Here is a 24,435-nt window from a genome sequence, read left to right as displayed (position 1 = left end):
TTCTACATACAACAGTTACTGACTGATAACTGAATTTTGATGTTGAAAGAAAATAGAATAATAATATAATTGACTTGAACAAAGGCACTATTAAGTCGATTATGAAGTCCAAATTAAAGATATAGAATATCATTACTTGTGTTGGTCCACATATTTTTCACGCGGCTGGCATGTGTTAAGATCAGGTCAATCTAGTTTTGGGAAGATAATTGTTATTTGTTAAGGTGGCCCGAACAAAGACACTACTACATTGCCATGAACAAGTAACCATAAACATTTGACTTCTACTTAGACAATGGAATATGTAGACGTTCACATTGGTCATTGCTAATTTCATACACCAAGAAAAAAAAATAATTAAAGTGGTACGTAATTCAAAGTAGTGGCTTCTGCATCTAAGCCTCCACAATCAAAATTGAATCAAGAATAAGTAAAGAACAGATATAAGCCAAGTTATTAAGGCACAAAATTTTAATTCTGAACGAATGTATGTGTTGGAGAGTGCAATGCTTTTTGACATTCTCATGTAAGCATTTGTTACCTGATTTCTCTTCTCGAATGCACAAGCACCAAAGTTATAGTTGCATCTGGTTCCACACTCCTCATCTGAGCTTTTTTTGCCCCTCCTGTTTTAGAAACAATCATTCATGGTGAACACTACCTTAACCACAGAGGCTTAAGGGAATGGAGAAAGATACAATGGCAAGTCACTGTGACAAGAGCTGCTTGCATAGTTGCGTTTCTCGATTCGTCATCTGAAATTGCAGCAACGTGGTCGACCTTGGCCTTTTGATAATTTTTCCCAAAGACAAATCATCTGCCTTGGCGATTGGTAGTGTGCAGTGAAGTAGCCATCCATGCATCCATACTGACAAAACTTCCAGTTGTGCGCGTAATGGACTGCTCCTGTGCTTGTATTATACCGCTCAACCCACATTCCCATACTTACATCCTCCATTTTGAACAGCTGCCACCATAAAACATATCTATTTCAGTCACCTATCAATTTAGGTGAAAACTCACATGTAGTTTAGTCAATTGAGAACCGTTTGATGACAATTTAGTCAAATATGTCAAATTATCTAACGGTTATCAATTATCGGCTTCACATGAAGATAAATACATGAGTTTTCACCATCAATTTATATTCATGTGCCAACATTAAACCTAATTATTATTACTATTGTTATGGTGCTCAAAAGTAAAATTCAGAAGTAAAAAGAATATTAAGGCAACTAACCCTTAGCTTCCTATCTTTATGTTGAGATAAGATGAAAGTAACTATATCACTGGAAATTACATAAGCAGGCCCATTTGCATAAGGAGGATATACTTCTTCTGGCCACTCCTGCAACAATAAAATGTAAGACATCAGAACAGAACAGAAAACACAACACCATTCTTGTGAAATGGTCAAATATACGGAATTATATTTAAGACAATGATGATATCAAAGAAAAAAATAAGTCAACTATATAAAAGAAAAATAAGCATGAAAGATCACTACGTCTTAAAAAAAGGTATTGGTATATACTATATATTACTAATGATGACATAATAATAGTAATGGATGCACAACTCATGTATTTGGCAGCTGTCATACCTCATAAGTAACAGCCCATTTGCCATTTCTGAGAGGTCGATGCAAGAGATTGAGATTGCCCATATAAAGGGACTTTCTCTGGGGTACCTTCTCGATTTCTTTCAAGACTTTATCCACCCTAATGAACGTATCATCATCACATTTCATAACATATGCAGCACTCACATTCTTAATCTGCATGAACAAATGTGGACTTAAATGCCAGTCACCAAAAGAACCGGAGAGGAAAATGAAAAAGTTCAAAAGTGAGCTCACCCCAAACTCACAAATGGCCACAGTTTTAAGCACAACAAGCTCATAGCGATCCATAAAGGGCAAAATGACAATATCGCCAAAGTAAGCAGCCTCCTTCTTCAGCACTGCATTTATTTCCTTCCTTGGATTCTTCAGTTTATGTTTTTAGTATGCACAAGGAATACACGGAAAATTTAACCATACAGCCATATCTTAACAATAGAAAATACAAGACAAATATACGAAAAGTACACTGAGCATAGAAATCCTCGTGTATGTACAAATGTACAATATCTCTGCATAACATCTATGTGATTCTATCACTCGGTCCAATGACTTTCAATCAAATCAACTGACTAATGTTGAATTAAAGAATCAAGCTAGTATAATTACTAGTTAAAAGAAGATACTGCATGGAAATAACTAATAATATTTAAAGTTCTGTTCATGAATCTCACCCCTGCACAACAAATTAAGAGCTTAAAATTTCAAAAGCCCCACTTGAAGCTTAAACCAGAGGTTCTGTCATTGTTCAAAATCTAAAGTTTTATCAAAAAGTAAAAAATAAAAGATAAAAATCCATAAAAGGGCCTTAGGAAGGTTGAGTTCCTCTTTTATATACAGGATTTTTCATAACAAGCATCTGTTTGAGCTAATGTCCCAAGTACTGAATGAATATATCCTTTTATCAATAGTAGATAACAAGAAATCTTACCAGTGCAACAAAGAACCGTACTACTACATCTGAATACTTTATTGCAGGTGATTGCATCCATGTTTTTCTAACCGCCATACGTTCTGCGAAGTGATTTGAAGCAGAAAGCACTCCAATGAGAAGTTTAATAGGGTGTTTGGGTAAAGGACTGGCTTTCCAGGACTCTGACATTTCCAGTACTCTTTGAGGTGAGAAACTAGGATGGGAAGTAGGAAGAGAGGTGGCATGAATTGAATGAACATCCACGTTCCCTTTAACTGCCAATCCTGTAGCATCTTCAAGTGTAAAACCCTGAAGATAAGTAAATAGAAGTCAGGGTGAAAACACGTAACACCAGTAAGTGAAAGCAACGTTACATTACAAAAGTTATCTCACAACAGATTAGTGTAATGAGAAGCCATATATGTAACTATAGATATTTAGGATAGCTATTAGATGAGAACTTCTATGTTTTCTCAAGAAACTTACAGTGCGGTATGGAAATGAAGTTACATGGCGACCCCCAACGTTAATATGAAATCCATCAACGCCAGCACGCAGCGTAAGGACAAACATTCTACCCTCTATAAAAGGAAATGGCCAGGTCACTGCTGGCTTCTGTTTACGCCCTATAAACCGCTTAAACCATGATGTCGTCTTGGACTCTTTTGAGTCCACAATCTCATTCCGCATCCATCTTTCACATTTTTTGTATCCATCGACTGCCAAATATAATGATAAATGAGTTATAAGGAAATGCGAACAGGGAAGATAAGACAGAGATGTAATCACCATAAACAACAGACTAGCATATTGATGACAAAATGCTAAAATAGAAATAAAACAACTAAATACCAAGATAAAATACCCTATTCACTAAGTATATTATATATTAATATAAGATAAAACCGCAATAAGCAGTACATTTTCTTAGGTTTCCAGATTCATGGTTTCTAAATCTCTAATAAACTTTCTATAAAATGACCAAGTGAAGTTTCCCGAGACCTTTTCTATATTTCTTATTCAATCATTTCCAAGAATATTGAAACCGCATATATGTTTTAAAACAAGGACAATGGAGGCTGAAATTAACGATTTTATAATATGGTACAAGATAAATACAAAATATGATAAACCATACCAAGCATTCCATCTTCATCCCCAGATGGCAGACCATCACACCTTTGAGATGATCCCCAATGCATTCGATAACAGGTGTTATGCTCGATAACTGGCTGTTTGCTCCAATCCCCTCTTATTCGAGGATTCAAATGAAGAATTTTTGGAGGATCCTCCCCATCCACTGTCTTTAGCCCTTGCAATTCAACCATGAACTGTGAAACTGAAACCAATGCTTCACCTTTCTTCGACTTGGAAAGCTGGGGAACATACTCCTTATGAGCATAATGGGGTGTCCCAACCACAGTGACGGAAGAACCGGCTGCAAGCCCGCAAGGAAGAAACATCAAATTATCTCCTTTCACCAGTTCATCCCCACTCATTGATACCCATGAAGGGCATGACTCAGGTTTTTCATCAAAAATAGAGCTTTCTCCTCGCTCCTTCTGAACAATCTCATCTACTTCATTCCACGCCTTTAACCCTAACATCCATGCCTCTTCTGCCATTCTCTCAAACACAGGCAATTCATTTATCCTCTGCTGGTCATGCATGATTTCCCCAGTTATCCTACCATATCGCGGAGGAATCTTCTTCAAGGGTTCAGGACCATGTTCTGCCTCCTTCATTGGCTCCATGCTTGGCCTCAAGGGTGCACCCTGGTCCCTATTATCCACTAACCTCCGGTGAAGTGCATCTCTATAAACAGAACTCACAAAAGACTTGCTCAAATCTGAATCTTCAGAGCCTCCATCATCTTCCCCATCCAATCTACCATCACTCTCAACCCCACTTAGCGTTGATACAGTTCTTAGAAACTTTGGAAACTTACATGCTATAAATACCAAGTATAACCCCCCAATGCCAAACAAAAAATGAGACAACTTAAACCTTCTCGAAATGGAAGGATCACTTTTCGTTCTCCTCATCTTCAAAAACTTCCCCAAACTGCAACACACTTCGACAGAGACAACAACAATGAGCTCAAACCCCACACACCATTCTTTGAAAAAATAAAATATTAAAATTTGAAACAGAAACCACTAGAGCTACTTATTAGGCAATGGGAGTGGACATCTTCGTAAAAGATAAAAAAAAAGAAATAAATAACCAAAGGAAGAGATCGAGTTTAGGAATAGACGAAAGCAACCATCAATCAGAAAATTTAGAAGAAACCCGTTTCAGTTCAGCCCTGAGAAATACTTAAAGCTTCAAGCTTTGGCTAGCATTCTGCAGAAAACTCGATCTCTAGATTGGTTGATTGAACCCTAAATGCCGAACCCGTGAAGATTAGTGCAAAGAAGAGAGGGAAATGTGAACGGGCGTCAGCCTGTAACTGAACACGATGATAATCACACCTGAACGTGAAGAACATGAGGGGGACCAAAACTTTTAAAATCGATGTTGGTTTTTGACCTTGTTTGTTTGTTTTTATTACCAAATTTCCTCTGTTAATTGTCCCGCGTTTATAAATTTTTTAGTCCTCTGTTTTCGTTTCAGGAATTTCGTTATAAATATTGTACATTTACTTACTTGTTTCAAAATAAATATACTTCGGGAATGATATTAAATTATTAATGTCATTTTGTTTTTTACCAAATATATGAGACTCAAACTCGCAACCTCTTAATTGAGTATGGAGAGACTATGTCATTTGAGTTATTACTCATTGGCAATTATTAATGTCATTTTGATCAATGACAAACATGCTGAAAATATAATAGCGTGACAGAAAAATAACCTTAACATTTGGAGAGGAATAGTGCAAGTAATACCCCAACTAAGTCAAATTTTTTTTAGTGGAATACTTTAACTTTCAACAAATTTTAATAATTAAATTAATTTTAAAATTTTTACTTCATTAGATAAATTAATCTTCACATTAAATTATTTGTCTATATAAAAAAATTTACCTAAAAGTTTTAAAAATTCTAAAAGCTTATTATCTCCTCATTCAATAACAATGTAGATTAATTTGTCTCACTCACTCATTCACTCAAATCTTATCATTTAACTTAGTTGGATTTGGTTCACAAAAAAAATACTTATATGTGTAATACTTTTTTTGTCTAACTTATTACTAAAATTTAAATACAAAGATTGATATGTCTAATAAAATAAATATTATAAACTTATTTAGTTATTAAATTTTATTGATGATTAAATTATCCAATTAAATTTTTTTTTTGGGGACGTAATTTAGGATATTACTCTATTCAATAAAAGCATGCAACAATGTTTGTCTTAATAAAATCAGTACGTTGAGTGATTAAACAAGAGTATTATTTAAAATCGCATCAACATTGAATACGTTACACTATAAACATAATATTTAATTTATAAATAAACTCAACATATATCTTAAATATTTGAATAATATTTTTAAAAAAAGATTAGACGATTAATATTTTTAATTTTTTATCTTATATCTGTCTTATATTTGAATTAATATTAATCAATTCCTTTCTTTAACTAAAATGTTGATCTAGCATTACTTTATATATATATATATATATATATATATTTAATCATATCTTATCACATCAACAAATACAATTTGATTTCTTGTCTTCATATCTCTAATTGTATTCCTTGGCAAGTATGTTTATATTGTTCCTTTCGTTGATTTATATGCTTTCTTGGTAAAATCCTTTTCGTTTCCATCTCTTTGGCAACATAGATATATATGCCTTGCTTCAAAACTAGTTAACTTTTCATGTATTGGAAGCTTGTGCTAGTTATGGACTTATGGGAAGTGGGAACCACGTTTTCTCATAATTTGCCGGCTTATGGTTCCCGCTATTTATTTTATCGAGGAACTTGCCACCAAACAAACTAAATCTACATTTTTTTTTTCATCAGATTCTAGTTAATAACGATCTTAGTCGTGGCTTGGGACACCTGTGTTAAGAACTTTTAGTTTGTATCAGGGACGACAGTATGAAAGCCCACATATCTTGATTAAATTGCAAACACTAGCTTCAAGTAATAAAACGATGAAAAGTAAAATAAGATATTAAGAGAAAAGATTGCATATAGTCTTCTAAAATATTTGCTTAACATTTAAATGCAGGTATATATTTCACTAGATTGTATTGCAACATATGAAAATATTCACTTTTAAATGAAATCAAGAATAAACATCCCTTAATTCATCATTTTGGAGAAATTAAAAAATTAGCTCCTCCCCCAGCTATGGTCATCAGAAAATGATTATTATTATTAGTGGTAATGTTAGTGAGACGCATGTTACCTTAGCCACTTGTGTAAGCGCGTTGCTACCATAATTTGGAACAACCATAAAACAAGGCATTAGACGATCATTGTAATTGTCTTCAGTGGCAACTGGCACATGCTGAACTAGCCAGATTTCCACTAGCTTAGCGAAAGCATTGTGTAGTGGCTTCATCATGTGCACGAGACTTTCAATTCTAACTGCATCTGTTGCCAACAGTAAGGACATTGAACATTGAATTCAATAATCCAAATTCAAATCATGAAGGAGCCTTTCCCTAGGATTTGCATCTAAAGGAGAAGCTGCTGCTGCTGCTGCTGGAAGCAGTGTTTCAGTGTTGGCCATATGAATTTGTTGGTAAGATTAGCTGAATCAGTCAGCAGTAGAGGTGAGTGATCTACTGCATTAGTGTGCAACTCCTTCTGGTGCACTAATCACTATATACATACATACATCAGATTAATCTGAGTTTCCCATTCCCTCAATTCATACCCACATTTCCCTCTTTCTTGACTACACACTTTACTTTCGTTTGATGGTCAGCACTCATGGAGCACATCAGCAGAATTCCCATAGATTATATATGATGCAGAATGGAGCCAGTTGAAAGTTAAATTCTATTTCTATCGGGAAAAATTGAAACCTTAACTGAAAAGATGAAGTAGACTATGCTTAAGTATTTTGCAGAGCTATTCGTCAATATCAAAATTCAATCACTGTAATAGAAGGCAACATTATCAATGATATGGAAGAAAAAGATTGAACAACAGTACACTTAGCTTTGAGTTTCAACAACGTATCGAGGAAGCATGCGGATGTCTTTGAGATGCCTCGGAAGGGACTAGACTAGACCAGCTACTACCTAAGATAAGCAATGTTAGTTCCAACATGCACTCAACCATGCAGATTCCAAGGAGCAAGCACATTTCTGCTTAATAATATTAAAAGCGTCATCTTGAAAGGAATTATTACATTATGGATTGAAATACACATAACAGAGTTTAACCATACATTAAATCTAAGCACCTTAGTAGAGTACCTAAAGCAAGTATATAAATTTGCATAGGCAGATTTGAGCAAAAAGAATGACAAGCAAAATCACAGTTTGCCTTTGTCTTCTTCCTTCATCTTCTTCTGCCACCTTCTCTTCTTGTAATCTAGCAACATTTCCGGCATCTTCTCCATCAACCTGGCCGTGTTCTCCCTCTTCTCCGCGGCTATCCTATCGCACTTGTGCCCTTTCCTCCTTGTTCTCATCTCCTTCCTTTCCGGATCAAACTGCCAATCTTCCCCAGCAAGAAGAACTTCCTTGCGAAGCCTAGCCCTCCGCCTGGCGCTGATGCTGAGGGGCTTCCATGCCCCCAGCTCCCAGTACCCCCACACACCCTTGGCAAGTTCATCCTTGTATTTAGCCAACTTCTCACGCCACGGATACTGATACTCCGCTGCCGCTACCGCCTTCGCCACATTACCAGCTGCAGCTTTCCCTGCCTGCCCCGCCATAACAACCTTCTCTTTCTTTCTTTTCAATTTCTACCGTCTTTCAGTGTTCCAAGAGCTGAAAATGATTTAGTCCATCAGGCAAATACACAAACACCTCATAGGCTAGGATTGCACATGGATCAAAATCTCTATCCGATCCGCACTAAACTCATCGGATCGGATACAATATATCCGCATTTTTTATGCTCGGATCCGATCCACACATTTGTGGATCGGATATGGGATATATCCGAAAAAAAAAATTAGAGAAAATGACAAATAGGTCCCTGATCTTTTGTCTCGCGGACATTTTCGTCCCTGACCATTGAAAAATATTTTTAAGTCCCTGACCTTCACAAAACTTAGACGGATCAGTCCCTGACGAAGACATTTGGACGGATCAGTCCCTGACGGAGGCATTTGGACAGAGGGACTGATCCGTCCAAATTTTGTGAAGGTCAGGGACTTAAAAGTATTTTTCAATGGTCAGGGACGAAAATGTCCGCGAGACAAAAGGTCAAGGACCTATTTGTCCTTTTCTCAAAAAATTAAAATGTTTATTTCTATTAAAATCAAATCACAACTATTATATAATCAAAAGCATAAATAATTAACTTATCAAAGGAAGTGGACACTGATAACAAGCATCAAACTAACCCAGTTCTTTTGGTCAATATCAGAAGGAAATAATATAATCAGCACCAGTAAATAAATAGATCTTGGTGAGGTAAAATAAGAACATTGTATCACTTCAGATAGATTATGTGAGAAAATTAAAATCAATAATTAAACAATAATTTAATAATTCAGCAGCAACAACAATAATTCAATTTAGCAGTAACTCAGAACTAAAATCATAACAACAGCAACTCAGAACAAGAAAATAAAAAAAAATTAATAATTCCAGGCAACCAAATCGGGGCACCCAAAGTCTCTAATAGAAGTGCAAAACTGGACAGAACCCGCGAGGCTAGCAGATCGGAATAAGTAAAACGGTAAAAGTGCAGAATCGCCGTATCAAAGAAAAAATGTAGAACAGAGGCAACCGTAACTAGGAACACGAACAGAGGCGAGGAATACCGGAGAGACTGGAAAAGCAGGGAACCGGTGAGAACAGAGAAGCTCGAAACCGACGAGCTTTCCGGGTGGCAACGAACGAGGCGGCGAGTGCATTGAACCAGTAAACCACAATGAGAGAAATCTTTTGTGTAGCCGAGGACATCAGGCAGCAGAAGACGATGACTGCGAGTGAGAAGGGGGATGGACGGTGAATGGGAGAAGACTCAGAAGAAAGGGATTTAGTGCAGAATGGGAGAAGAGAGGAATTTAGGATTAGGGACATAGGCAAATACACAAACACCTGTGAAGCTAATATTTGAGCAATATTTTATTAAAATGTATATTTCCACACATTTCTCCTCTTTCTTTGTAAATCGAATCACCGCAAAACACACCAATTTCTGCCGATTTCAAAGTTCTGATGTGATTAGATTCAATGACGTAACAATGGTAACAGTGATGAAATCCAACAAATTTAAAAGAAAAAACGAAGCTTATGGGCAGAAAAGAATGGGTACCGTTGTGTTCCTGAACGGAATCAAGAGAAGATTGACGAAACGAAGTATCTTGGAGCTCGCAAGTCGCAACCCGCACTGAGACTCTGTCCCCAACTCCAAACCCTAATACAATCACGGATTTGTCTATGCGAAAAAGTATAAATAGGTTCTTTAAGGACAAAGAAAAATATAACATTTTTGTGGGGAAAAAACTTTAAATATTTCTGATAATTATTTCCAAGGAATTAAGAGACTCTCAAAGACTCAAACAAAAAAGTACTCTTTTCAGTTATTAATCTTTATTGTTATGGACTTATTAATTTTAAATATTGACACAGTAGTTAATTAATTTCATAAAAATAAAAATTAAGAGTTAAAATGAGTATTTTTTGTTAAATAATTGCAGGAATCGAATTGGATATTCATTTTTTTTTTGTTATGATAGTTTTTTTTATCCTAATTTTTAATACTGTGTGAATGATCTCTAAATAAGTAAAATTATAATGAAGGAATTAGAAAATGCCCATTATACTATAATTATAAGGTAAATATCTTTTTTGGTTCGTACTATTTTTTTTTGCGGGACAAATCGTTCTTTAATCATCACTAAATTTCAAGTAGGTTTTCACTCATTTATATAATTTGACTGTTTGATTCTTGTAATCGGTTGTAAATGATTATCAATATGACGTATTAGTTGGAGACTGAACTGTTTATATCAAGTGCCACGTGTCAATTAGAATCGTTTCAGGGACAAATTATTTCCTTTCTGCAAGTGAAACGTTGTTGTTGCTTGGCAGTCCCATAAATCCCCTTAGTCAAAGGATTGAAAGGGTAGGTTTTCATCTTGCATTAATGTGAGAAGACTCTGCAATAGTTGGCATGGATATTGCAAATTCTGGTTTGTCATGCAATCATGAGAAACGATGCGGTGGGTATGAAGAAATGTCGTAAAAGAGAAAGAAGAAATTTGTTTTTTCAATGTACAATTGTGGAACGTACGCCATTTTATTCGAATTTGGCACTTTTCAGAATCCAAGGAGGCTTTTCTTTGGTTGTTTTTATTTGGTTTAATTACTTTGTTGGTTTCTATAGTTTTGCGAAATTTTCAATTAGGTCTCTATACTTTTTTTCCTTTTAATTGAGTCCTTACACCATTTTTTTTTAATTGGGTCCCTACACTTTTTTTTCTTTTATTTAGGTCCCTATACCAATTCTTTTTTTTTTAGTTAGGTCCCTATAAAATTAAGCCAATTACTATTAAGAATGACTTAATTGAAAAAAAAATTTAGTGTAGGGACTCAATTAAAAAGAAAAAAAGTATATGGACCTAATTGAAAATTTCACAAAACTATAAGGACCAATAGAGTGATTAAACCTTTTTATTTTAAGGTAAGTTTTATGTTTAGGATTTTGTTTGATGTGCTGAGTTATTTAGTGATTTTTAAAGTTTAACACTAGTTATCTTTGATACAGAACAATGTACGACATTGTAAATATTTTACTTGGTTAGATGAATATATTATCTCTTTTTTTATTGATAAAGTGGTATAAAATGGAGTTGCAGACATAATGAAAAATATGAAAAAAAATTGCAGAGATAAAGAAAAAGCTGATTAAATGCAAAAATGTTGAGAAAGATAGTAATATTTTTAGCAAGTATAAATTGTTTGGGTTAATTTTATTGGACATTATAATAAAAAAGAAATTTATGTAGTTATAATTGTATAATGGTGATGTACTTTTGTTTGTGTAATTTTAATATTTTGTAAGTAGGTAAATATTGCATATGTAGTGCAAGTTATATATTAAAATTGTAGTAAATTATGATCTTGTAATAATAGACATTCTTTTTTTTTGAATCAAGTATAATAGACATTCTGTATTTATTTATTCTTGTTTTTCACATTTTATGACTTATGCATAATTGAAACAGATAGTCTTAATTTGAAGAAGTAGAAAACATAATCATAATGCACATATGAAAAAAAAAAAAAAAGAGAGATATTTTTATTTTACAATAGCAAGATTTTTAAGATATAACTAATAAATTCTGTGAATTTATTTGTGATAAATATGTATTTAATAAAATTAATTTATTATATATATATATATATATATATATATATATATAAGTAAATATCAATTCTAAGTAAAAAAATAATCAATTATCTTTTATTTTTTATGTTGATTAAAAAAAGAAAAATGATATTAATTTTATTTGCTTTGTTTTTGTTTTATTAGTATAAAAAAATATATAATTGATTTAAATTTTTTAACAAAATTATCACGGAAAGTAAATATCAAATTTAAAGTTCTTATTTATAAACTATGTAATCTGTATATATTTAAACTTATTAGTAGATAAATATTAGTAATTACATATATCATGAGTAATACAAATATTAAAAATACAATGATATTATTTAATTGCTTTAATTTTTAGTCCTATAATGCTATTAGTTAAATAAATATAGCCAATCCTTTAATTGTTTTTGATATATTTATAATGGAAAATTTTCAATCTTTCTTTAATTTTAAATTAATATAGCAATTAAAGAAAAAGAAGTTACACATATATTAATTACAATCTATTTTTAGTTCTTCCAAAATTAATAAAAAATATATATTAGCCAAATCTACACTTTTAATATAAAATTTTTATTTTCAAAAAAATACATATACATATGATAAAAAATAAAGTTTTACATACAAATACTTAGTGCCAGCATCAAATTAAAAATTTAATTTATTAATAATAAATAAATAATATTGATATTATAAAATATAAAAAGATTAAAAAAATGTCCTTTTACCTATAAAATTATTTAATTGTATTACAAATTAAAATTTAATTTTTAATTTTAAAATATTAAAACTTTAGAGTTATTTTATAAAATCAAATATTTTTTTTACATACATAAAAATACCAAAATAACTTTTATGTAATAATTTTAAAATTAGTTGTTTTCTGATAGAAAAAATATAGGCTGAATCTTTATAAACTAACATTTCAGATTCTATATTAGTGACTTATATAAATCTATACTATAAAATATGGTAATTGAAATTCTGGTCCTATATGTAGTTATATATGATGAATTTTAAGTAAATGGTGTTAGATTTAGCGGAATTTTAATATCATAAATGAACAAAACTTTGTTTAAGTTAAAACGACTTGAAAAATTGCAAAGAACGATCACCATAAATATTTATATAAAATTTAGAACTTTCTGGAAAAAAAATCTTTTATTATTCTCTTATAAAAACTTTGTTTTTAAATTCACATAAGGTCATTACAGAAAGATAGAATTAACATGACTGTCTTGCTGCTATAATTTTTCAAGTTCTGCTAAAATTTACAGAAAATACTTATTTTACTAGTCAAAATTTTTAGAGTGTCAACGATAATACAATGGCAATTTCTGCTGCCTCACAGGACCCGGATAGAGGACAGACTAAATTAGAGGAGGAACAGATCATAGCTTTTGTAGATGAGGACATCAAAAAAGGATTGAAATTATGTACCAAAAGTTTGATTGAAAGATTACTGGCGGATCATTCAGTGCAGGTACATTGAAGGCCGCTCTAAACACAATATGGAGACAACCAGAAGGCTTTCGGGTTTTAGATCACAGAGGTAACGAATTCCAATTTTTCTTCAAGGATAAAATCGAATTGCTCAGGGTGGAGAAAGGGGCTCCTTAGTTGTTCAAGAATTATATTCTAAATCTGAAAAGATGGAGGGAAGATTCAATTATCAATGATGCAAAATTCTCTCATGTTCCTATATGGGTACAACTGTGAAATTTACCGGAGCAATGTAAAACCAAAGGATTGGAAAAAAGGGTAGGAGAGACACTGGGAAAGGTAATGGATGTTGCTGTATTCTCTATGAAGGGAAATGAAGAGAGGATTTTAAAAATTCAAATCCTCCTAGACATCACAAAATCATTGAGGAGGAAGATGAGAACCTCGGGAAGCAACAACAAAATTATTGACCTTCAACTCAAGTACGAGAGGATTGGTAATTTTTGTTATTATTGTGGGTGCATCGGGCATGAGAACAGGGCATGTTCAGAAAACCTAGCAAATATAGCACAAGGAGGAAAAGAAGAAGCGGAATGGGGAGCATGGCTAAGGGCAAATCAATTCGGTAGGAGAGTGGAGGATCAAAAAGAAAATAACAATTTAAATCAACCCAATGCTGCACATGGAGACATACATAAACAGAAAAAACTAATCACGGTTAACCTGATAAGAGAATTTGTAAGTCTCTCTGTTGAGGACCAGAACTCACAAATCAAACAAGATAATCAAGAGGTGCACAGTGGCCGAAAAATGATAATAATAGAAAGGAATAGGGGGGAGTTCAGAAACATGGGAAGAAGGAGATAAAGACAACAACATAGTAGCCCAATCAATAGAGCCAACTCTGCCCAAATTAGATTATGGATGCTTCACCTTCAGTGCTGCAGGAGGTAACGGGAAGGGAGGAGAAATTAAGAAACAAAATCTGAAGCAAATAGCAAGGAAAAAACACATATTTCAAGCTGTCTTAGGTATTAAGAGGAGATCTGGAGGATCGGGAGAGAGTATAAGTGTTAAAAAACTTTGTCATGAGGAAGAGAAAGAGCTGAATAAGGGAGAGGGTGCCACCCAACAATTGACACCCAAGGAGGGATGAAAGTGATGATGTGGAATTGTCAGGGTTTGGAGAAACCCCTGACAGTTCACAACATCAAAGGGATTTCTAGATCTCATTCTCCCGAGGTATTATTTCTTTGTGAGACAAAAAATAGTACCTTGACAGTGGAGAGAGTGCTAAGGAAGGAAGGCTACAAATCTGTTTTTACAGTTGATCCAATGGGCCTGTCCGGAGGAATAGCAATGGCTTGGAAGGATGAAGTGCGGGTGCACATAGTGGAACATGACCAGTTCTTTGTGTATTTTTCCATAGAGGACCAGCAAGCGAGTTTAAAATGGGAAATTGTAGGAGTACACTTGCACACAGATGAGACAAATAAAGGGTTTCAATTTGCAAAACCATTACAGATATTGGAAGGAGAGAGTGAAACGTTGGCAATAATAGGAGACTTCAATGCAATTAAAAATCAAGAGAAAAAGGAGGGAGGAAGACAAAAATCCAGCACTTCAATACAACAGTTTAGGGATTTCATCAATGAAGGAAGGCTAGTCGACATTGGTTATGAGGGAGATAAATACACTTGGAGCAATCATCAATTTGGAGAGAATCATATAAAGGAGAGATTGGACAGAGCTCTTGTTACAAATGAGTGAAAAGGTGAATTTTTAACAACCACTCTTGCACACTTATCCGATTCCGGTTCAGACCATAAGGTCATTCTTCTCAACATGGGTGGTGAAGAAAGAAGGGTAAAAAGGAGGTTCAGATTTCAGGAGCGATAGTGTGAAAATGAAGAGGTGATTAGTTTAATCAAACAGGCATGGATAATAGATATTTAGGGGTTTCCAATGTTTAAGCTAGCTGGAAAGCTAAAGTGTTGTAGACACTCAATTGTACAATGGCAGTAGCACTCTGAATCTAATTCAAGGAAGAAAATTCAGATTCTCAAGAATCAGATAGAATCTGTCAATCTGAAATACAGAAAGGAGTTCAGGCAGATGGGAATGCTATCCGAATCTTAGAAACTGAACTAGAGGACGTATTGGAGGAAGAAGAGCGGTATTGGAGGGAGAAGTCTTGGGTACAATGGCTCAACTGGGGCGATAGAAATACTAAATTTTTTCATTCCAAGTTTCAAACGAGGAATCGGAAAAATAGAATAAAGGAGTTGGAGGACGAGGAGGGGAATATGGCAAAGGAACCGGCAAAAATAGCGAAAGTTGCACAGAAATACTTTGAAAATCTATTCACAACAAGATGTCATAGAGATCCGACTGCATAATTGGATGGAATCCGCCAAAAAATAAATGCAGCCACTAATAGAATGCTGTGTAGGCCAGTGACTGAAGAGGAAATTAAAGCAGTAGTCTTCTCCATCAACCCTTTTTCGGCTCCGGGAGATGATGGATTCACAGCAAAATTTTTTCAATTCTTTTAGAGTACAATAAAGGGAGATGTGACAGCAGCTGTTATAAGCTTTTTCTACGGAGGTAAAATTTTAAAAGCTTTTAATCATACTCACATATGCTCATACCTAAGGTGCCGGCCACTAATTCTATGAAACAAGTTTGACCGATTAGTCTTAACTCTGTTTTCTATAAGATCATATCTAAAATTCTGGTGCACAGACTTCAATCAGTTATGAATAGACTAATCAGTGACTCTCAAAGTGCTTTTATAAAGGGCAGGTTGATTAGTGATAATGTCCTAATTGCACACGAATTCATGCATTTTCTCAAAAATAAAAGGAATGGAGATTATGATTTGGCATTAAAGTTAGATATGAGCAAGGCTTATGATAGGGTGGAATGGAGTTTTGTTTGGAAGGTGATGAAGAAGCTAGGTTTCTGTGATCGATGGATGAAGTGGATTGAGGAACTTATGACGACGATATCTTACTCTGTTACTGAGGATGGACAACCTCATGGTTATTTTAAACCATGTAGAGGATTACGACAAGGTGATCCTCTATCTCCCTACCTATTTTTCTTTTGCGCAGAGGGACTCTCCCATCTGCTCCATAGAGAAGAACAGAGGCTGAAAGTTTCTGGTTTGAGACTCAATCAGAGGTATCCGACAATCAATCATCTTTTCTTTGCAGACGATTCAATTCTTTTTAGCAAAGCTTCAGAAGTAAAGTGCCAGAGATTGCTATAGGTTCTACAGACTTACGAAGAACTTAGTGGCCAAAAGGTAAACTTGGACAAATCATCAGTCTTCTTTAGTAAGAACACACCAATTCCAGTCCAAAATCATTTGGCAGAGATTCTCCTTGTCCCTCATGTTGGCAATCAAAACAAATATTTGAGTTTACCAGCAGTGGTTCAGAGATCAAAGAAAGCGACATTTAACTACATTAAAAATAGGGTGTGTCAGAAGCTTAGCCATTGGAAAAGGGCTCTATTATTTTCTAGTGGACGCGAAGTGCTTATTAAGGCGGTGGCAACCGCGATACCCATATACACACTAAGTTGTTTCAAGTTACCGGAGACACTAATTGAAGAGATTTAGAGAGCCATACTCCAATTTTGGTGGGGGCAGAAAAGATCAGAAAACAGGATGTAGTGGATCGAATGGAAGATTTTTTGCAGACAAAAAATGCAAGGGGGACTAAACTTTAAAGATTTGAAAGCTTTTAATCTTGCCATGCTCGCAAAGCAAGGTTGGAGGTTAATTTCCAGACCTAATTCTCTCATCAGTAAAGTGTTACAGAGTAAATATTATAGATATTCAAGCTTCCTAAGAGCAGAGGTTGGTAATAACTCATCATAGGGTTGGAGGAGTATTATTGAGGGTAGAAAGGTGCTAGAAAAAGGTATACTATGGGAAGTAGGAAGGGGATTTAAAATCAGAATCCAAGAAGACTCATCGGTGAAGGATTATGTTTTAATTACTCCTATTACTACCACGACAATGACTGCTAATCTAGAATGGGTTTCACAATTACAGCATTCAAAAAGAACATGGAACCAGAATTTAATTCAGTTCAATTTCAATCCAGAAATAGCTACAGCAATAATCAACACTCCAATTCATGAGACAGAGGATAGAGTTACTTGGATGCTTGAGAAAGGGGCGCCTTCACTGTTGCTTCAGGATACAAAATAGCCTTTAACTTCTACCATCCACCAACTGAATACCTGCCAGAACAATGCAAAAGAAAGGACTTGTGGAGGAGCATATGGAAAATTGTCAACCGAAAATAAAAAATTTGCTCTGAAAAATGATGCACAGAGGACTCCCTGTGAAAGAAAGGTTGAATGCTCGAATACAATCTATCGAATCCTGGTGCCCAAAATGCAATCGGTCACAAGAAAGCGTTTTTTCATTGTTTCTGGGAGTGCCCAGATGTGACTGAAGCTTGGAAATGTTCAAATCTGTCGTAGCAGATTCAAGCTCTAGAACCATGAAAGTGGTGGATTCAGCTGGAAGAAGAACTGAGAATGGAGGAAAATCCAAATAAAAAAAAGAACAGTAACATCAAACCTCTTATGGCAAATCTGATTAGCAAGAAATGCTTGGGTATTTGAAGGTAAAATCATTCCTTCAAGAGTCTAACGGTGCTGCAGCGGTGTGGTCGGAAAGAGTGGGAAGCATCTGTTCTCTCATCTTTTTTGTATGGAAAAAGAAGATGATGATGGTGCACCCATAGTCTAGCAGAAGGGAAATATTATGGTGCATGCAATTTGAAAGGGATGAAGACCGTAGTGAGCAGGGTAACTGGGTAAGACCGACTCGGTGCGGGACCCACCCTCTCATACTTGGTAAGTCTAAACAATTATATATATATAAGCAGTTGCGCTTATCATATAAGATATGATGAGATTTTTAGTGTGCTAACCGCTTATCACGTAACCGTTCAGCGTCTCAGCAGTCATTAACACAACACTGTTCTCTTTACACATTACTCTCTCTCTCTCTCTCTCTCTCTCGGCGCGCGCTCAAACTCTGTTCGTTGCTTCAATCACCAAAAAAGTTCTTCTTTTTGCTTCAATTCAGCGCTGTTCATCATCTTTCATTCACAGGTTAGCACTTCAAGTTCAACAATGATTTTTCTCCTCTCTGCTTACTTTATTCCAGTGTAAGAGTTCTTTCTAGGTTGCATTTCTCTCTTCAATAATGTATTTATTCGTTTTTCTTTCTTCTCTTTTTAGGTAATTTTTCAATGATATATTATTTCAATTTGATGCAATTATTATTGTAACTCATGAACTATGCATTTCTTCGTTTCTTTCATTTTGTTAGTTTGTTACTTCCCCCAAACCTTTCTTTTGTTCTTTAAATTTGAACTTTCTTTGAGGATCATGTTTGTATATTCCTTTAACTCTGCAATCAGAAAGAAAGTGATTCAATAAAAAAAAAATCGGATTCAGATTCTTGCAAACAATTTTTTTTCCTCCTCTCTTCCTTATGAGCTAAGCAATCATTCATACTCTTTCTTTTAATGGCATTTCTCTAATAACAGAAGGGATGGATCCTAATGTAGAACGGACGGAGCCCTCTAAGGATACTTCGTCTGAGGTACAATGGCTGAATTTTTTCTTTTTTCTTTTTGCGCAAAGATTTGCTGTTTTAACTGTGAAATTAAGAGGACGGTTTTTCACATTCATTGTAGGTGAGATCAGCCATATCACCAAACTTTACCGTAAATGTTGTTCGAACATTGGAAGAGGAGTCGTCTCCTACTAGCATTGACTTTCATCCTGCTTCAGATGCGGTTCTTCTGGGTTTGATTACTAGAGCACTTTTTTTTCTTTTTATGTTTGATTATTGTTTCATTTCGATTGTATTCTGAGGAACTTGATGGCACATAAATAAAAAGGCTAATCTATAGCTACTGCTATATGTTTCTTCAGTTGGAACAGATGACGGCACTGTACTAATTTGGGATGTCAAGGCTGGTGTGAAACTTTACTTCCACCATTTTGTAGTTTGGGATTTATTAGTGTGTTGCACTACAGTTCAGGTATGTCCACACTTCCATACTAGACCATGCTTTGCTGAGTAGCTTAAAACTTATAATCAAGTTAATGATTCGAAATTGTGTGTACTATGAATCAGGATCTGGAGAATGATAAAAAATTGAGAGTTTCTGTTAACAAAGTCTTGTGGTGTGATCCTAGTGGCTCATATTTTGGTAAGGATACTCAACTACTTAAGCAGTAAGTCAAATTCAGCAATGGCGACATAGTTTGACTTGCTGCTAACAAATATTTTTTTTTTCCTTACGTTATACAGGGGTAGCATTTTCTCAACACCTTGTTCATCTATATCGTCGTGGCTCTGGTGGTATCGTTTCCGTGAATAAAGAAGTAATATATCTGTTCTTCACCTGTAAATCACTAGTTATTACATGCATATAATATAAAATTAAAATTCTCATTCTGAATCTTGAAATATTTTCTTCTCAGATTGATGCTCATGACGGCAGTGTCAATGATCTTGCATTTTCCCGTCAGAAGCCGCATTCATCAGTCATACTGATGCTCATAACATGTGGAGATGACAGGAAAATACATGTGTGGAATGCTGATACTACAGCCTTACTTTATACTTTTGATGGTCACAGTGCTCCAGTTTGTTCAATCTGTCCTTACTTGAAGAATGAGGTTCATGTAAGGTCTTGCATTATCATAGTGTCTTTATTTAAGGAAACTGTCTTAGACGCACCGGTTGAATTCGGTGCATCGCACAGAGAAACATAGGATTGTCCTGGTTGCATGCATTTCTCATTCTTCTTCTGCTACATGATTCTTTTGCAGTTACTCCTTTCAACTTCAATTGATGGAAAGATGAAGACATGGTTATATCACAAGAGGGGAGGAGGAGGCAATATTGATTGCCCTGGAGTTGGAGATTGCAAATTGAATTACAATGCAGCTAATAACAGGTTGTGAACTCACTAGCCACAATTCAGTTCCAAAAATTTGTTTCGGGTTAATAATTACTTGCCCCATCCAATAATAACTGTCCGAGTCTGAACTTTTCTTTAGCAACATTAATTTTTTTATTTACCAATTTTCTCACTCTAAAGTTATTATTGGACTGAGAAAGTAGGAGATAATTTGCACCCTTCTAATTGATCTTGATAAACTCCTTTTTAGGCTGTTCTTGTGCGGAATCACCAAGGATAGAGAGTCATATTTTGTGGAATGGGATGAAGTTAAAAGATGCATAAAAAGGTCATACAAAGGGCTTAAGAATCCATGCTCTTCAACCATCAAATTCAATTCATCTCCAAACCAAATTTTGGCTGCTGGTGATGAACATATGGTTAAATTTTGGAGTATGGACAATGTTGAGCTCTTGACAAGCACGGATGCCGATGGAGGATTACCTGTAAGCTTGGGAATATATTTGATTGGGGATCTTATTTCTCTTTCTTTATTAATGTTCGAGGGGGGTGTTTCTAAGTAAATTTAACAGAATTTCAACTCTAGAAAGGTACTTTAATTTGTGAATTGTGATTTTACTTTCAGGAATGTCCAAGCATTTGTTTCAATAGAAGGAGCACATTACTTGCTGTATGTGCAAAAGAAAACAAGATCAAAATTTTAGAAATTTCCAATGAAAACTTGGGAAAGGTAAGCATGCACAAATTTACACTTGCTATATTACGCCTTGAACATTTTAATGCACCAAGTCCAATTTTAATTGATGCTGGAGCGTGAAGCATAGACACAATGTTCTTTTTTCTGATTAATTTAGGTATATGAACATGGTGCCTTATTAATGTTGTTTATATTTTCAGCATGAGTGCATAAAAAGGTCTGATTCAAATGAAATGTGGCCGAACTATTGGAATGTTTCTGAAATTTGTGAACCATCTCAGTGCCAGAGTTTGCAACTGCCTGTTCATACCAAACATATGGTACTGCATTTAATATTCTTTATTAGGAATATTATGACTAATAATATGTTTACTATTACTTCTTAGAACATGATACATTTTCTCTGTTAGTGTTAATTAACCATTTTGACTCTGATGAATGAAACACCGGATAACATATCTTGAGTTTTTGTTTCAAGATTATTTTCAGCAATTGTGTTCAACTAGTTTAAGTTGCACGAATGAAAAATAATGAATAGTTTCCCTTTGATGGAAACGCAGATTGATAGATTGACTTACAATCATGCTGGAAATTGCATTTTTGCGTTGGCATTGAACGGTAGTCTTGTGCGTTGGATGTGGCCATGTGGCCATACTAACTTGGATGGCAAGGTAAGTTGAATTATAAATGAATTTAATTTGAATGCACTAGTATTTTAAAAGTTTTATGTTGGATGATGCAAACATAAGATTGAATAACGGTGTAAAACCCTTTAATATTGTTTTGATATGCATCTATTGTTCTACCCAAACAAAAACAAAAATTATTTCTTTAAATAAAGATGACGTAATTATATGTAGGCAAATACAAAGGTTTCCCCTAAGAGCTTTCATCCGATCTTGAGGAATGACCTTAAAAAACACAACAGAAAAGACCAAGCTTCATGCCTTGCTGTGTCAAAAGATGATCAGTATATCCTGTCCTCGTCAGGGGCTGCAATCAACCTATTTGATCTGTATCTGTCTCGGGTAACCTTAAATTTATCTTTTGATGTTATAAATCTTTCTGCTTTAACATTTTCTAGGATCTTTTCGTTTCATAAAGTCATCATATGATGTATACTTTTTCTTTTAAGATGATGGGAAATTTCAAGAGGAATGCACCTATGTCAACATGTATTGCTTTTCACCCTCATATAGACGGAGTAGCTGCTCTTGGCATGGAAGACTGCAGTATATGTATATACAATTGCTTTATAATAGAGGTATATGCTTCTCTTGTATTGTTGCTATTATTAAAAATAAAATTAAAAAAAAATGGAATAGGTGCATCATTGCTTTGCTTTCACTTACTCAGGATATAAAGAAGCTTGTTGATGGCCACACCAAAAGAGTAACTGCCCTTGCCTTCTCTAAAGAATATACTATTCTCGTTTCTGGTGATGCGGATGCTCGGGTAACTTTTCACAAATAATTGTTTCTTTGTTCAGTAATTAGATTGAAGTAAGTGAAGGAGTAGAGAGCAGTGCAAGAGGGAGAATATATGAAAAATATTAAGTGCACGTCATAAGAATGCCTTTTAACTTTTTTTGTACCTTTAATGTTTTTCATTTGTTTACTTTAATCTATGTGAATATGTAAAACTAGATAAATATTCGAAAAAAGAGGTAGTAAGTCACATTCACCTTATCATATGCATCCTCTTTTAAATGTGAGGATCCTTATCATGTGGTATATTGTCTCATTATTTTCACATCTCTTGAAGATTTGTGTATGGGATACCACTGACTGGACACTGTACAAAGTTATAAGCTTGGAATCTCAACAGAGAGTAGAATCTGAAACTTGCATTCAGTTTAACAAAGAATGGACACACTTCTTTGTTGCACATAATACTCACCTTGCAATTTATGAGGCCAAAAAATTAAGATGGGTCAAACAGGTTCTTATTGCCTCTCTCTCTCTCTCTCTCAATTGTAGCTGTCTTGGTGAACAATAATTATATATATGTTTTGTTTGTTTGGTATACCAGCGGGTTCTAGAAGATCCAATCTCCCGGGCAGTTTTCTCATGTGATGGCCATATGATATATACCCTGTTAGAGAATGGAAATATTGCAATGTATAATGCTTCAGATTTGGAAATTCATTGCAAAATTAATTTTGCTACTTTTGTTTCCAAAGATCCAAGGTATGGTTTATCACCAATATACACATGATCTTATTTTTAGAATAATGTTGAATACATTTATTACTCTGCATATCACAATGCAAATATAATTGTAGTTTTTTTTTTCTTTTATTTTTAAACAGTTTTACATATTATGCTGCCATGCATGCATTGGAATTAATAGTCTTATTACATATAATATGTTGAATACTTTCTTTTGTTTTTTTCCAGTTTGACCATCAAACCAGTTTCCATTGCCGCACATCCAAATAAGCCATACCAATTCGCTCTGGGATTCACAAATGGTACTGTTCAGGTGTTTGAGCCTTAGAAAAAGTCGGAAGAAGCAAGCCACTATGAAATACTATTTTGTTTCCCATTCAAATATTACATCTTACTCTTTCATTGTATTCTAGACAATGCACACATTTAAATGGAGATATTCACTTTGTAGTCTCAAATTTGTTAATTGATATTCAAATTTGTTACTTTTAGCAGGTTCCTCCCAATCCACAAATATCAAACCTTGGAGAAATAAATATGTAGCACTAAAATAAAACCTTTTATCAATACAAATAAATTAACTTTGCTCTTTCACAATTTATTGTGCACTAACCTAGACTCATTAAGAAAGTACACTTCACCTGAACTTATAAATCCAATCAACACCTAACTTTGTTACACCTTTTTTTTTTCTTCCCTTTTACTTTTTAATTCATTGTCCATGCCTTTATATAATTATTTATTATACTTTATTCATTTCTTTTATTAGGACAAATAGGATTATGAAAATTTTTGTGATGAAGTTATAAATTTCTAAAACAGAAAAAGTATCAAGTAAGTATTTGATAAAATTTTGCGAAAACATGAGTAAAAAAATATTCTTGGCACATTTTTTCAGATTAAAAAGAAGAAAAAAAAAAGTTACAGGCAGCATGTAAATAAGAGAGAAGCTAGTTTAGCTGCTGGCCTGCTGACAAGTTTGGCTTCTAGGGAAGGGATGCACCTCCAACACAGGAATGTATCCAGATACATACAATTCTAAATACTTCGTCACGGAGTACCAAAGTTTCGCGTTGATCTCATGTATCTCCATTATCTGAGTTAACTATGCCATCACGGAACCTAAAACCATTAATCAATGA

General features: G+C 34.4%; 4 protein-coding genes across 6 annotated transcripts; 2 read left to right on the top strand and 2 right to left on the bottom strand.

Moving 5' to 3' along the window:
* Nucleotides 1–250: 250 nt before the first annotated feature.
* LOC107632032 (hydroxyproline O-galactosyltransferase GALT2) lies at nucleotides 251–5,133 on the bottom strand. Its single transcript, XM_016335659.3, has 7 exons — nucleotides 3,673–5,133; nucleotides 3,021–3,253; nucleotides 2,553–2,843; nucleotides 1,859–1,987; nucleotides 1,604–1,777; nucleotides 1,241–1,348; nucleotides 251–967 (listed from the first exon to the last, which is right to left on the bottom strand). The coding sequence occupies exons 1-7, from the start codon at nucleotides 4,577–4,579 to the stop codon at nucleotides 752–754; spliced, it is 2,058 nt and encodes a 685-aa protein (XP_016191145.1). The 5' UTR covers nucleotides 4,580–5,133; the 3' UTR covers nucleotides 251–751.
* Nucleotides 5,134–7,564: 2,431 nt separating this feature from the next.
* Nucleotides 7,565–10,087, bottom strand: LOC107632033 (tyrosine sulfotransferase-like protein). Of its 3 annotated transcripts, XR_002360048.2 has the most exons (3): nucleotides 9,945–10,080; nucleotides 7,925–8,443; nucleotides 7,565–7,747 (listed from the first exon to the last, which is right to left on the bottom strand). XR_002360048.2 is itself a non-coding variant. In XM_016335660.3 (2 exons), exon 2 carries the CDS (start codon nucleotides 8,386–8,388, stop codon nucleotides 7,984–7,986), a length of 405 nt encoding a protein of 134 aa, XP_016191146.1. In that variant the 5' UTR covers nucleotides 8,389–8,443; nucleotides 9,945–10,087; the 3' UTR covers nucleotides 7,822–7,983. The 3 variants fall into 3 exon arrangements, 2 of the variants coding, with proteins under 2 accessions (XP_016191146.1, XP_088364310.1); XM_016335660.3 differs by lacking the exon at nucleotides 7,565–7,747 and having other exon boundaries at nucleotides 7,822–8,443; nucleotides 9,945–10,087; XM_088508184.1 differs by lacking the exons at nucleotides 7,565–7,747; nucleotides 9,945–10,080 and adding an exon at nucleotides 9,448–9,609 and having other exon boundaries at nucleotides 7,822–8,443.
* Nucleotides 10,088–14,618: 4,531 nt separating this feature from the next.
* Nucleotides 14,619–15,224, top strand: LOC148572729 (uncharacterized). The gene has a single exon (XM_088507721.1). It carries the CDS (start codon nucleotides 14,619–14,621, stop codon nucleotides 15,222–15,224), a length of 606 nt encoding a protein of 201 aa, XP_088363847.1.
* Nucleotides 15,225–18,118: 2,894 nt separating this feature from the next.
* Nucleotides 18,119–23,717, top strand: LOC107634004 (protein TPR3). Its single transcript, XM_088508180.1, has 19 exons — nucleotides 18,119–18,335; nucleotides 18,435–18,596; nucleotides 19,037–19,092; nucleotides 19,187–19,298; nucleotides 19,428–19,537; nucleotides 19,633–19,708; nucleotides 19,810–19,883; nucleotides 19,983–20,186; nucleotides 20,334–20,461; nucleotides 20,676–20,910; nucleotides 21,051–21,155; nucleotides 21,323–21,442; nucleotides 21,683–21,793; nucleotides 21,983–22,150; nucleotides 22,258–22,386; nucleotides 22,479–22,577; nucleotides 22,887–23,063; nucleotides 23,154–23,311; nucleotides 23,522–23,717. Exons 1-19 carry the CDS (start codon nucleotides 18,251–18,253, stop codon nucleotides 23,619–23,621), a joined length of 2,409 nt encoding a protein of 802 aa, XP_088364306.1. The 5' UTR covers nucleotides 18,119–18,250; the 3' UTR covers nucleotides 23,622–23,717.
* Nucleotides 23,718–24,435: the final 718 nt, after the last annotated feature.

This window comes from Arachis ipaensis, chromosome B3 (assembly GCF_059453495.1).
Source record: "Arachis ipaensis isolate K30076 ecotype BB chromosome B3, ASM5945349v1, whole genome shotgun sequence".
NCBI lineage: Eukaryota > Viridiplantae > Streptophyta > Magnoliopsida > Fabales > Fabaceae > Arachis > Arachis ipaensis.
This window is presented reverse-complemented; position numbering and strand designations above follow the sequence as displayed.